This window comes from Mobula birostris, chromosome 14, assembly GCF_030028105.1.
Source record: "Mobula birostris isolate sMobBir1 chromosome 14, sMobBir1.hap1, whole genome shotgun sequence".
Taxonomy (NCBI): Eukaryota; Metazoa; Chordata; class Chondrichthyes; order Myliobatiformes; family Myliobatidae; genus Mobula; species Mobula birostris.
This window is the reverse complement of record NC_092383.1, coordinates 57,897,801-57,912,967: the sequence shown is the minus strand read 5'-3', so window position 1 is coordinate 57,912,967 and position 15,167 is coordinate 57,897,801. Positions and strand designations below refer to the sequence as shown.

Genomic DNA, 15,167 nt, shown 5'->3' with positions numbered 1-15,167 from the left:
TAGTGAGAAAAACTCAGCAGCATGTTTTATTTAAATGTGGATCTTTACAAAACTGCGATTGCCATCCGAATTTTCCTGAAACATCCAATACACTTTAATATGCAATTAATCCTCAATTCACATAAATAGAAACAGACTGCTTCGAAGGTAATTGTATTAGATGTTGCAGGATTCTTTACGAACCAACTGTACTTCTGTATTATCTATTGCACATTCACCAAAACCATTTTCTACCATACCAAAGCAGTCCAGTGAAAGCCAATGATTTGCTTACTCGAAATGTCTTGCTAGTGGGTGAAGGTGAGCAAGGTTCTGTCTCGGGCTGTGTTTTCCTGCTCCTCGTCAGGTCCTTATTCCTAGAATATAGCGCTGACATTGTTACCCAAATCCAAGATATCCACTTCTGATCAGTATTGCATTAACGTTCACTTTTCTGAGTAAGTTTTCTATGCTCTAACACGCTGCCTTCAGAACTGGTTTGTTCTGTATCCGAAGCTGAAATTCTGAAGATTTTCTTTACAACATTGCAAGCTGACAGGCAAAATGAAAATAAGACTGTTAGATGAAAATTGATGATCCTCCAGTCAACTTTTGTTCTTTAGTTCCACCAAGAATTCAGTACATTGAAAAAAAAAGTAGATGAGAGCAACAAACAAAATCCTAAAAGACTGTCTTTCAAAATACTGAAGCTGCAGGAAAATAGTTTTCAATTTACCTGAACTATATCATATGAAAGTTAAATTCAGGTAAATACCAAAATGCAATCTTTCATTTTAAGACTCTGCTCACATCAAGGGCTGGAACAACTCTCGTTGATGCACGAATACAGCAAGTTTGTTCTTATTGCCTTAGCTGGACTGCTTCAAGCATTGCTTTCTTTTGACATTCCAGTTTTTTTTTCCTGACTTGAATAGGAATGCTGGAGTTAAGCCAAAGGCACTTTCAGCTTCAGCTGGGAATTTTTTTTTCTCTGAGGAAGGAACTCCTTAAAAGTTCCCCGACTTACATATTGGTTCAATCGCTTTAACAAGAAAGTCACCAGTTCAGGAGGCAGAAATTCCCGGATTTAAAAGATAGAACAAAATCACAATAACTTTTAGAATAGCTTTATCATTCAATTGTATAAATCGTCTTGGTCAAAATTCTTTGTATCATTTAGTGAAATTAAGAATTTTTATTGCAGCTGTGTACTTTTATGTATAAACAATGAACTTCCTCACTATGGCTGAAACTGATTTCTCAATGTAGTCCGTTCCCTAATAACATATACAGAAGAGGCTAGTGACTTTAGGAATTAACTATGTTAAATAAAGCAAGCTGAAAATGACCATAAATAATTAATTAGCATCTAGATGTTTTATTTTCTACAAAAGAGGAACTATACAAGTTGGAGCAACTGTTGAAGTGGACAGTGTTAGAGTGGTTATTTGAGGCTTTACCTCTTCGAGGCTTCAGCATGGAGTAGCTTGAGCTAGAGAAGGTGAAATGCTCTAGGTAGTTTTTTTTTCCCCCAGTTTATTTATTGTTTCCTTCTGTATAATTGCACAGTTACAGCAGGAGGGATATCAGAAAGGATAGGTGGAATGTTCCTTGTGGGATGTGGGAAGGCGGGGGACCACTAGTGTCCCTGACGACTTCATCTGCAAGAAGTGCATCCAGCTGCACCTTCTAACACTCCATGTTAAGGAGTTGGAGCTGGATGAACTCCAGATCATTCGGAAGGCTGAGAAAGACAGATAGTTACACCCAAGATTCAGAACACAGGAGACAGGATGATTTTCATGAAGGGGTAGGGGTTAAATTGCCAGTGCAGAGTACCACTCTGACCATTCCCTTCAATAACAGGTATACCACTTTTGGATGACATAGCAGAAGAAAATAAGAGCGGTCAGGTCTCTGGCACCAAGTCTGGCTCTGACTCAAGGAAGGGGAAAAGAGATGAACTGTGCTGATAGGGGATTCATTGGTTAGGTGACCGAAAGGAGATTCTGAGGATGGGAACAAGATTCCCGGATGGTATGTTGCCTTCCAGGTGCCAGGGTCAGGGCCATCTCAGATCAAGTCCTCCGCATTCTTAAGTGAGAGAGTAAGCAGCCAGAGGTCATGGTCCATGTAGGTACCAATGACATAGGCAGGAAGAGTAATGAGGTTCGGCAAAGCGAGTTCAGGGAGTTAGGTGCAAAATTAAAAGGACAGGATCTCCAGGGTTGTGATCTCAGGATTGTTATGCATGCTTCTTCTAGTGAGGCCAGAAATTGGAAGATCATACAGTTTAACACAAGGCTAAGGGGTTGTGAGGGGGAGGGGAGGGGAGGGGAGGGGGGAAGGAACATCGACTCAGACCATGAGAGGCCTGCATCAGGCATTTGTTAGTCTTGCGAGACCATGGATCTGCGCCTGGAAAGTCTTCACTCTCCAGGGCACAGGCCTGGGCAAGGTTGTATGGAAGACTGGCAGTTGCCCATGCTGCAAGTCTCCCTTCTCCACGACACCGATGTTGTCCAAGGGAAGGGCAAGGGCCGATACAGCTTGGCACCAGTGTTGTCGCAGAGCACTGTGTGGTTAAGTGCCTTGCTCAAGGACACAACACGTTGCCTCGGCTGGGGCTCGAACTCATGACCTTCAGGTCTCTAGTCGAATGCCTTAACCACTTGGCCACGTGCCCTACAAGCCTTACAAGGCTCAAATTGGAAGGGGTTGGTGTAGGAGAGAGGGCATCAACATTTTGGATCATTGTTCTCTCATCCAGGGAATGTGGGACCTGTACAGAAGAGATGGTTTAAACCTGAAATGGAGGGGACTAATAACCTAGCAGGAAGGTTTGCTCGTGTTGCACGGGAAGGGTTTAAACTAAAGTTGCAAGGGGATGGAAACCAGAGTGCCAGAACATACAGTAGAGAGGTTGAGGAGAGAAAAGATGTTAAGACATCAGACAAAGTCTGAATCAAAAGGTTGAGAACGATGCAGGTAATGTTCTGAGTGCATATATTTCAATGCAAGTAGTATTGTAGGAAGGGCAGATAAGCCTAAGGCATAGGTCAACAGATGGAATTATGACATTAGTGAGACTTAGCTGCAGGAGGGGCAGGACCGGCAGCACAATATTTCGTGCTTCCATTGTCTTAGACATGAGATTGCCCAAGCAGACAAGGTGAAGGACAACCCCAAGGGATTCTACAGATATGTTATGAGCAAAAGAGGATTGCAAGAGACAAAATTGGTCCTCTGGAAGATCAGATGGTAATCTATGCATGGACCCAAAAGAAATGGGGGAGATCTTAAATGGATTTTTTGTATCTGTATTTACTCGGGAGACGTACACAGGGGCAAAGCAGCAGCAATGTCATCAACATTGTCATCGACATAACCAGTCTTACAGTGTTTTTCAAGGAAGTTACCAAAAAAATTAAAGGTAAGGCTGTGGATGTTGTCTATATGGACTTTAGGAAAGCATTTGACAAGGTCCCGCATGGGAGGTTACTACGACTACGTCGACTCAGGCCTAGGGGGCTGGCGTCAGGCATGATGATGGACTCTCCACTTCTCTCTCTCCCTATCAGTGTGTTCAGTTCATCTACATTAGCCATGCAGCTGTCTTCTAGGAGCGTGTTGACCAGAGTCTTGGGAGGGCGCCCAGGGTTCATCCTCCCTGCTTGGGCTCCCATATGATGACTAGGCTGGCAGGTAGCTCGGGGTAGCATAGACAGTTCCCTGCTAGTTGCAGTCTTCTCGCCTCGGTTTTAGTGGTGAGCATCGGTAGGTCGTTATAGAGCTCGACGTCTGTGATGTGCTGTTGCCAACTCACGTCAAGAGCCATTCAGAGCATTCGTGTACAGCAACCATCGAGAGACTTTCGCATAGTCTTGGTGAGTGTCCACGTCTCGTATCTGTACGTGAGAATGGACTCTATGACTGCTATGAAAGATATGCTATGGGAGGTTGGTCAAGAAGTTTCAGTCACTTGGCATTCAAGATGAGGTAGTATATTGAATTAGACATTGGCTTTGTGGGAGAAACTAGAGTGGTGGTAGATGATTGCCTCTTTGACTGGAGCCCATGACTAGTGGAGTGCCACAGGGATCAGTGCTGAGTCCATTGTTGTTTGTTATCTTTATCAATGATCTGGATGATAATGTGATTAACTGGATCAGCAAATTTGCGGATGACACGAAAATTGGTGGTGTAGGGCAGCGGAGGCTAACAGAGCTTCCAGTGGGATCTGGACTAGCTGGAAAAATGGACTGAAAAATAACAGATGGAATTTAATGCAGACAAGTGTAAGTGTAAAGTGTTGCATTTTGGTGGGACCAACTAGGGTGGGTCTTACACATGAATGCTAAGGCACTGAGGAGTGCGATAGGACAAGAGAGATCGGGAATACAGGTCCATATTTCACTGAAAGTGGTGTCACAGACAGATAGGGTCATAAAGAAGGCCATAATCAAAGTACTGGGTAAAGGACGTGGGATGTTATGTTTAAGTTGTACATGATGTTGGTGAGGCCTAATTTGGAACATTGAGAGCAGTTCTAGTCATCTTCTTACAGGAAAGATATCAATAAGATTAAAAGAGTACAGAGAAAATTCACAAGGTTGTTGCTGGGACTCGAAGACTTACCAGGACTTGTAGAGAAAGGTTGAATAAGTTAGGAATTTATTCCTTGGGATGTAGAAGAATGAAGGGAGATTTGATAGAGCTGTACAAATCATAAGGGGTGTAGAGATTTGACAGAGGTATACAAAATTATGAGGGATATAGATAGCATAGATATAAACAGGCTTTTTGCATTCAGATTGTGGGTGGGTCTACAACTAGAGGTCATGGGTTAAGGGTGAAAGGTTGTAAGTTTAAGGGGACATGAGGGGAAACTTCTTACTCAGAGGATCATGAATGTGCAACAAGCTGCCAGCTCAAATGGTGCACGCAAACTCGATTTCAACATTTCAGAGAAGTTTGGATAGGTATATGAATGGCAGGGATATGGAGGGCTATGGTCTGGGTGCAGTTCGATGAGACTAAGCAGTTTAAATGGTTTGTCATGTACTAGATGGGCAGAAAAGCCTGTCTCTGTGCTATACTTTTGTATGACTGAATAAATTGTGAATAGTTTGCTTCTAGAGATTTCCAACATGGTTAACATCCATAAACATCAGGTAAATAAAATATGGTTTCAAACACAGATGGGTTAAAAGAACAAGGAAGATATACTGAACAGATGTAACTTGCTGTTGAGATCTACAATTCTGGGTATCACTCTTTAGGAATGAGGTCACTCTTTTATAAAGGCATTGTGCAAGAAATGTACCAGAACGGTTCAAAAATTTAAGAATCCTCAGATATAACAAGCTGGGTCTGGTTCCTCTGCTGACTTGAAATTAAATAAAGGCATTCAAAATACCCCTCATAAAGAGGAAATTTTCACTGTCAGGACTGTTGGTAGAGTTGGTACAGGGCATGGATTTGAAGTTTTTATTATTTACTTTGAATTGTAAGGAAATGGGAAAATATTGCAAAATTATTAAGGTCTGGATAGTTATGCCAGAAAAACAGTAAAATTAAATTAGTTGTGATTTTTAAGATGTAATAAATATTCATCTACAAAAGAAATTTGCAGGGCATTGAAATAATGAGTAGGGATACTGACATTCGTTATTCTAAAAGCCTGAAACACCAAATCCTTAATTATTCTATATTTGTTCCTGTCCTCTTCACACACCTCGCATGAATTGACAGGCAGATGAACTCCATTCCCAATTACTACACCGACAAAGACGTTCCAAGTTGACTTTCTTTAATATAGCAACGGGAAGTAGGTTAAAACCGACAGAAAGAAAGAAATATACAATCAAAAGCTGTCCAAATTCCCATTATGGCAAGCATTAAGTATACCACAAATGATACAAAATAATACACAAGATACTGTATACAAATAAGTTCCAAATATATCATAAAGACAGGCTACTGGTAAGCAAGATGTTGCTACATACAATGTATCTTATGCACATTTTCTCACTACAGGTTAGCCAGAACATATGGCCCGCATGAATATTCCACCTGTATTTTATCTGCACAAACCGTTCAAATATCTCTGATTTGTGGAAATATGCATATACATCAATAAATAATAAACCCAAAGATTACTTTTACATACCGACGATGCGTTCAGAGACCTGAACGTCAGGATGATGTCGGATGAAAAGGCACAAGCTCTCCCTCAACTCTACATGGAGAACTGTCTCCATGCCTACTGATGACATCATCAACTAGAGTATGGGTCGCCAACCCGTCGATCGCAATCGACCGGTCAATCTTTGAGACTTTCCCAGTAGATCCCGAAGAAAAATCAAAAGTAAATACAGGTGTCCCCCGCTTTTCGAACATTAGCTTTATGAAACGTCACTGTTACAAAAGACCTACATTAGTACCCTATTTTCGCCTTCAGAAGGTGTTTTCACTGTTATGAAAAAAAAATTCAGCGCGCGATAAAAGGCAGCGCGCCCCAAGCAGCCGCTCTCCCCCAGATTCTCGCCTGCATTACTTAAACATGAGCCTGTGAGCAGCCGATTGCAAGATGAGTTCTATGGTATCGGAAAAGCCTGAAAGAGCTCATAAGGGTGTTACATTTACGGTAAAACTAAACATAATTATGCATTTTGATTGTGGTGAACGAAGTAAGGAGAACGTGAGTTTGGTTTGTGGAAGTTGACGAAGATGATGTTGAAGAGGTTTTGGCATCCCATCAAGAACTGACAGATGAAGAGCTGATGCAATTGGAAGAAAAAAGGATAACAATCGAAACCGAATGAGTAATGATAAAGTACGACTTTAATTTTGAAAGGGTACGTCGGGTTAGGGGATATTTGCAGGATGGTTTGAGTCCTTATTAAAGAACTGTGTGATAGAAAAATGCGCGAGGCTCAGCAGTCAAGCAAGCCTTCCACATCAGCCACAGCAGACGACAAACCTCGACCTTCGACATCGAGGCCGGCAGTCATAGGAGAAGATGAGCTGCCTGCTCTAATGGAAACAGGCGACGAGATGACACCCTAGTGTCCCACCACCCTAACCCCCAGGCCACAGACAGATACCGATTCGTGGAGAATGCAAAGGTAGCCGGGAGGCACACAGCACATATTTAAGAAAAAAGCCGAAATAAACATGCTAATTAATTAGGTGCCGCCGACACATAATTGTCGGCCAAGATCAGAGATGACGCAATCGGAATTTGGCACTGATCTGGGCCGACAATTGCGGGTGGCACCTAATTAATTAGCATGTTTGTTTCAGCTTTTTTCTTAAAGATGTGCTGTGTACCTCCCGGCTACCTCTGGACCCCTGCATTCTTCGCGGCAATGTATCACTCAGCAGCCTGGAGGGTGGGGGGGGCCACTGCACCACCCAAACTCCGACGACTCAGTCTAACACACCATCATCAGTGTGCTCAGCGCTGAACCAATTCCAGTAAGTGATACTACATTGTACATACATTATTTCTACTTTATATAGGCTGTGTATTTTTACGTGTTATTTGGTATGATTTGGCAGCTTCATAGCTTAAACGTTACTGGAGAGCGCTTGCGCGTGTTTTTGCCAACAGCGCTTGCGTGAGATTTTCTGTCGACGGTACTTGCGTAAGATTTTCGCTACGGAGAACAGTGTAGTAATGATTGTGGAAAAGTATTTCTACTTTATATAGGCTGTGTATTTATCATATCATTCCTGCTTTTACAATATGTTACTGTTATTTTAGGTTTCACTGTGTGTTATTTGGCATGATTTGGTAGGTTATTTTTGGGTCTGCGAACGCTCACAAAATTTTCCCATATAAATAAATGGTAATAGCTTCTTTGCTTTACGACATTTCAGCTTACGAACCGTTTCATAGGAACTCTCTACATTCGGATGGCAAGGGAAACCTGTACACAAAAACTGTTGTAATGTGAGCATTATAAAAGTAAGTAATACTAATTAGGATAATGGTAATACAACAATATTTTCACTAAAAACCTGTTTGTAAAGAGAGATTGTTTCCGGGTTGCAGGAGTTTACTTCCGTTCTTTCTGCCCAGTGCGCATGTGTGTAGTTCCCCCGCCATGCACCGTGTTTTCAGCGTAGCCTGTGCTGCATCAAAGTGACCAATTAGATTAGGTAACAGTACAGACTGTCACAAACATCAATATACGGCAGTGTCCCCAACCTCTGGGCCGCGAAGCATGCAGTGGTGCAGCGGTAGTCAGGATGCACACAGCACATCTTTAAGAAAAAAAGCCAAAATAAACAAGCTAATTAATTAGCTGAATGTCGGCTCAGATCAGAGGCGACGCAATCGGCACTCGCTCGTGATATCCTGATGGCATGGCGGAGGCTCCATGAAAGAAGGCAAAAACATACAAGTTCCATCCAGAATGGGAAGAGGAATTTCTATTTACCTTGGTGAAAGACAAGTGTGTGTATATGTTGTGCCACCAAACACAAGCACTGACTAAAAGAGAGAATCTGGAGCGGCACTGCAACACCAACCACCAGGAATTTAAAGACACCTACCCCCCAAAGAGCACAATTCGTGCCTGGAAAGTTGAGGAGCTGAAATCGGGGTTGAAGGTCCAGCAATCGTTTCTCACAAATCATGCTGCTCAAAATAAGGCTGCTATTGAAGCATCATTTCATGTAAGTCACCTTTTGGCTAAACACAAGAAGCCTTTTACAGATGGCGATTTATTCAAGGAAGCAATGGCCATTACCGCAGAGACTGTTTTTAATGACTTTTAAAACAAAAACTGCATCACAACTGCAATACATAATATACCGCTTGGCCCTGCAACAGTGACAAGGAGGGTAGAGTCACAGTCAGAGGACGTGGATCGACTTGTCACTCTGTGAGTATTTTTTCCACTGCAGTTCAATGAATCCCTTGATGTAATGCAAACAGTTTAGCTTGTTGTATTTGTCAGAATGGCTTTCTAGGATTTTACAACAAAGGAGGACTTCCTCACTCTTTTGCAATTGAAGGAAAGAACCTGAGGTGAGGATATTTACAATGAGCTTAAAAAATATGTCCGTGAAAATGACATCCCCATTCATAAACTGGTGGCAGTTACAACTGATGGGGCCGAGCAATGCGCGGTGTGCAGGTTGGTTTTATAGCAATAAGGGTCAGTGCCTACTTCAGGTTAACATATCTATGTGAAATAGCATTTTCACAGATGAAAATTATTAAATCTAAGTACAGAAGCTGACTTACTGACAGACACCTCACTAGGGCTGCCAACTTTACCACTCCCAAATAATGGACAAAAGTAGCAGTCAAATCCTGGGACATTTGTGTTTACCCCGAGAAAGACTACCATGACCATGGTGCGCATGCGCGATGTGCTGATTTTTTTTTAACCCCACCAATCGGTTTTGGCTTAATTTTCATTATTTCTACTTTATATAGGCTGTGTATTTATTATATCATTCCTGCTTTTAGTATATATTAGTGTTATTTTAGGTTTTATGTGTTATTTGGTATGATTTGGTAGGTTTTTTTTGGGTCTGGGAACGCTCAAAATTTTTTTTCCATGTAAATTAATGGTAATTGTTTCTTTGGCGTAAAGCATTTCGGCACGAAAGGTTTCATAGGAACGCTCTACCTTAGCGGGGGAAATACAGGACAGTTGGCAACCCTACACCTCACAGACTGTCTCAGACTGTCTCTGTAGTTATAAGCCAAATTTCAGGGAACTAGCAGAACGTATTTAGCCCCAGTCATCACACTGAGTGCAACAGTCAATTTTTATTCATTTATTTTTTGTGTTGAAATAAAATTAAATAATGAAACTTAGAATTAAAGGTGTGAAGTATTGTAATATTCTTAAAGAAGGACAGCTATGGCCTGTTTGATATGCTAGTTAGTGTTTTTTTTTGTTTGAATTAATTTGAAAGTTTGACAAAAGTATTTTGTGTAATTCAAATACAATTCGCCTAAATAAAAGGCCTCAAACTGGAAGTACAATCTGAGCTGTTTTTTCTCTAAACGATTTAGTAGGTAGATCTTACCTTTCACTGAGGTCGAGGTAGGGGATCTTGGGCTTAAAAAGGTTGGTGACCACTAAACTAGAGACACAGATCACATGACCTAAATGACTGCTATACAAAACTACCAGCAAAGGGTGCTAAATGACAAATAAAAACAACTGACTACTAAGGCAGCACAAAATTTTTAATATAATCCTGTAGATATTAGATCATCAAAAGGAACTTCACTGTTTACAATGTGTCAACTAGAAAAGTTAATTGAATGCTTGTATGTTCATACATACTAAATCCTCTCCCACGTGATACAGAAAAAACTAAATGTTTGATCAAATTCTGAAGATAAAATTGGCCAACCTGCTGTTAAATTTTCCACAAAGAATCACATACAATTAAGGTCACCAGTTGCGCAAGTTTTATAGGGTTTGTGTTACACCCAGAAGATCTCATGTGAGAAATGAGTGGATCGCCTTTTAGACTTTCATATGATATGACCTTTCATCTGAATGACGCACTTTAGAGATTTTTAACCCAAAAGGACCACAATCTTGCTCACTGTTCAACAACCTGTCATAGCATAGACATCAAATCTTTTCTAAATGGCTTTCAAATCTGTTCATGAAGTATACTGCACACAGCATGAACGCCTTTGTGTGATTGATTCAATGGATGACGTCCAGTTGGGTGGTCATGCACACATTAAAGATGAGTACACAATGTTGGCACCAGCAGCTTTGACAAAAATTGAACGCAGATGTTAGACAAATTTCTAGCAAATTTTGGAAAATGACCTACCCTTGCCCGAAGTTTTATTTTTTATCGTGCAGGTACTCACTGGACTGCCTTAATATATGCTTTCCTCAGTTACTGCTTCTCTTAGACTAACATGGATAACTATGGACTTTGGTTACATAATGATCAAACCCCAGCTATACACAGTAGGATGCTCTACTGCAAAAGTTTCATGTAATCATGCACATTGCCAATCCAGTGTTGTGACAGAATTTAAATCAATATTATGGGGAACCTACATAACTCCAATGTTCATTAATCCTGCAAGCAACCTGCTTTAAACACTTAAGCAATTTGGATTCTAGGCCTGCATTCTCCACGTGCTCACACATTTGGCAGGGGAGCTCGAAACTGCACTCCCCATTTCAACCAGGAAAGCTATACCATAAATGTAACACAAATATGAAAAATCACACACAGTACAACAACTAGAAAACTAAAACTCAATAAATAGCAGAAGAATTTATAATGCCAAGGACCAGATACACTGTCTACTCACAACATATGAAACACCACAGTACTTCTGTGGCCCAAATGATTATGAAAACAAACTTATCAATAAAGTCAATTGCTTGCATGTAATACTGTTTAGAACATTAAAATACTGGTTGACAAAGAAGGTGTCAAGTTGGCACTAAACAGAAGACAGGAGAGGGTGAAAAGCTTTTTAATTAGCTGTTTAAAATGCCAGTCAGTGAAATTTGCATCATAGTACTCCTGCAAAGTAATATACAGAGGAGAGGGCGAGAAGCTTTTTAATTAGCTGTTTAAAATACTAGTCAGTGCAACTGGCATCTAGGTACTCCAGCAAAGTTATACATAATATATCCAATACAAATTACTTTTGCTAAATGGGATTTGAACACAGACTAATTAAATGTCAACTGGCATCTCCATACCGCTCAAGTATATAATGAAAAATACGTCACAGCTACTAGTTAATGAATGGAGAACAAGTAGAAAGAATAATGAAAACAGGTCAGGGGAAATACATAGGAAAAAAACATGAAAACCTGACAACTTTGAAGAAAGGGAAAATCTATTCAATGGATGGTATATAACTTGAAGTTAGAAAACCAGACCTTACAGATGGAAATAGTAGTATACAGAATAGAGCACAATTCTGGATAATTGCCTTACTCATCAAGAGAGGCAGTAACAAGAGGGTAACAGCATTTTGGGAAAGCCAATCTACGATAAGGTCACAGAATTATAGACCATGGGAAGCAAGCTCTAAATTCACCAACTCTGCCATTTATCAAACACCTACTCATACAAATACTACCTTAATCCTAAAGAAAGAGACTGCGGATGCAGGAGTCTGAAGCAAAAAAAATTGCTGGAGAACTCAACAGTTAAATTAGTACAAAAACACAAAAAGTAAAAAGTGTGGTCATGTTCATGGGATCATTGTACATTCTGAAATCTGATGGCAGTGAGGAAGAAGCTGTCCTAAAATTTGAGTGTGTGTCTTCAAGCTCCTGTACCTCTTCCTGGATGGTGGCAATGCAAAGAGGGTCTGCTCTGTGTGTTCAGGATTCTAAGTGACAATGCCACCTTTTTGTGGCATCGCCTTTGGAAGTTGTCCTCAATGCTGGGGAGGCTAGTGCCCATGATAGAGCTGGCTGAGTTTGCAATTTTCTATAGCTTTTACCAACCCTGTGCAATGGCCCTCTCCGTGCCAGATGGTGATGCAAACACACAGATGCGCTCCATGTTACATCCGTAGAAATTTGTGAGAATCTTTACTGACGTACCTAGTCTCCTCAAGCTGCTAATGAAATATAACCACTGTCGTGACGTCTTTGACATTGCATCAATATGATGGGCTCAGAATAAATCTTTAGAGATGTTGACATCCAGGAAGTTGAAACTGTCACTGTAGATCCCTCAATGTGGACTGGTGTATATTCCCTCAACATCTCCTTCCTGAGATCCACAATCAATTCCTTGGTCTTATTGACATTGAGTGCAAGGTTGTTGTTTCAACACCACTCAACCAGCTGATCTATCTCACTCCTGTATGCCACCTTGTCATCATCTGAAATCCTGCTAACAGTAGTTGTGTCATTGGCAACTTTATAGATAGCATTTGAACTATGCCTAGCTACATAGTCGTTGGTGTACAAAGTACAGCAGCAGGCTAAGCACACATGCTTGAGGAGTGCCAGGGCTTATTGTCAGTGAGGAGATGTTATTTCTGATCTGCACAGACTGTGGTCTTCCAAAGAAGTCAAGGATCCTATTGTGAAGGGAGGTACAGACGACCAGGCTATGGAGCTTGTTGATTCGTACTGAGGGTATGATGATGAAATCAATAAACAGCAGCCTGACAAAAGTACTGCCATTGTCCATGTGATCCAAGGCCAAGTGGAGAGCCAGTGAGAATGCATCCACTGTAGACCTATTGTGGCGATAGGCAAACAGTAGCGGGTCCATGTCCTTGCTTAGGAAGGAGTTAATTTTGGCCATGACCAACCTATCCAAGTACTTCATCACTGCAGATGTGACTGCAACTGATTGATAGCCATTGAGGCAGCTCACCCTCCTCTTCTTGGGTACTGGTATGATTGCTGCCCTTTTGAAACAGGTGAAAAACTCTGACTACAGCAGTGAGAGACTGAAGATGTCCTTGAACATTCCCCGCTAGTTGGTTGGAACAACTTTTCAGTGCCCCACAAGGCACACCATCAGGGCCTGACACCTTGCGAGGATTCATTCTCACAAAAACATTCTGACATTGACCTCCGAGAGAGTTACAGGGTTACCAGATTCTGCAGGGATTCACACGGGTGTAGTTTTATTCTCCTTTTCAAAAGGTGCATAAAAGGCAATGCGCTCATCTGGGAATGAAGCATCACAACCATTCATGATGTTAGGTTTTGTCTCGTAGGAAGTAATGGCCTGCAAACCCTGCCAGAGCTGACATGCATCTGATTCAATCTTTAACTTCAATCAGAATTGTTTTTTTTTTTCGTTCTCAATATAGCCTTCAGTAGGTCATACCAGGACTTTTTACATGGTTCTTGTATAGCTCTAGTTTCTATCCCAGTAAGGTCAACCACTGCATTAGCTATGTATCCAATGAATAATATATAACTACACATTTTCTTCCCTTGCTCAGAAAGGGAACAGTTGATGTTCATTCACGTCACTTTTTCAGTAGGGAGGAAAAAAGTGTTTCTACAGAATACTTTTCTGAGCAATACTGAGCAAAACCTGCTGCCAAGTACGCCACTGACCCAAATGGAAATTACAAATTTGCCTTCTGCAAATTGGAAAGATGTCAACTTGCTGGCAAGGTCTCAATACTTCCATACAGCACCTTCTATATTAATAGAGCCTTGCAAGACATAGCACCTAAGGGTGGGGGAGGGGGGGAGATGAATACTCCCCATGAGCTGATTGTCAAACCTATCAATGACAATACATGTATCTAAACATCCTGAGCATTCAAGACCATTCAAGATCAGGGAACTTTTGCAAGAAGCTGTTCAGCCACATGTCCGTGAACTTAATCTAAGCAACTGAAAGTGAGGGATATGCTCATCTAGCTCATCCACCACTGGGCCACAGGAAGTCCAAAGTCAGAACCTGGCTTTGCCGGAAGTCCCTACCACAGTGCTGAGGTATCAGGTTGCATATAATGTGCCAGAGAAATAATCAAAATAATCAGAACCTATTTATTTGGGTGGCAGCTACTCTGTCTGGAGTTATTTTAAAATTCAAATTTGTTTTATTCTGAAGTGTTTAGTTTTTTTCAGTTAAATATTTTCAATTACAGTTGTAACAAAATCTTACTTATAGCCATTTTAATACTTGTCATATCCTTTAAATTACAACAAATGCCATCGGTAAATATTGCAAGCCGGGGGGCGGGGGGGGGGGAGGAAAGCACTGGAGAACCACATTTGTAGAAAGAGAAAGAGTTAATACTTCAGGTCAAAGGTAAAGGGCCAATGACCTGAAGCACTAAATGCTTCTTTCCACAGATGCTGCCGAACCCCAATATTATTTTATTTGACAGGATGCAAAGACATGCTCCAACTTTGTCAAGGATTCCTGTTGCAGGGAATCAACAGTACTCAGCCTAACAACTAGTCACCGCTTGAGCCCTCATTAAGTCACGTAAGGTGTTCTTTGGTTTGCTCTCTACAAACATGAGAGTAGGTGGTGCAGTGGCTAGCTCAATTGGGCCCACACAAGCAATTTAGAGTTCTAAAAAAAATGTTAAAAAATAAATAATTCTTGGCAAGAAAATCATAAATTGCCATGCTCCTCTCAGATAGTCCTCTACATAGAGATTAATATTAAAGAAATGCCAGTAAAGGTATATCAGCCAGGTTGGGATCTGTGTGGTA

At 41.1% G+C, this 15,167-nt stretch overlaps 1 protein-coding gene across 2 annotated transcripts in view; it reads right to left on the bottom strand.

Annotated features, from left to right (window-relative positions):
- LOC140209922 (protein phosphatase 1 regulatory subunit 12A-like) overlaps positions 1-15,167 on the bottom strand; it is a 249,168-nt gene that overhangs the window by 40,046 nt on the left and 193,955 nt on the right. Inside the window, exon 18 of one of the 2 annotated variants that reach the window (XM_072278586.1) lies at positions 275-356. The exons of the other annotated variant lie outside the window; for it this stretch is intronic. Coding sequence (XP_072134687.1) covers positions 351-356 — 6 coding nt within the window. The 3' untranslated portion in view covers positions 275-350. Of the gene's footprint in view, positions 1-274; positions 357-15,167 lie in introns of those variants that run through there. 2 annotated transcript variants of the gene reach the window in all.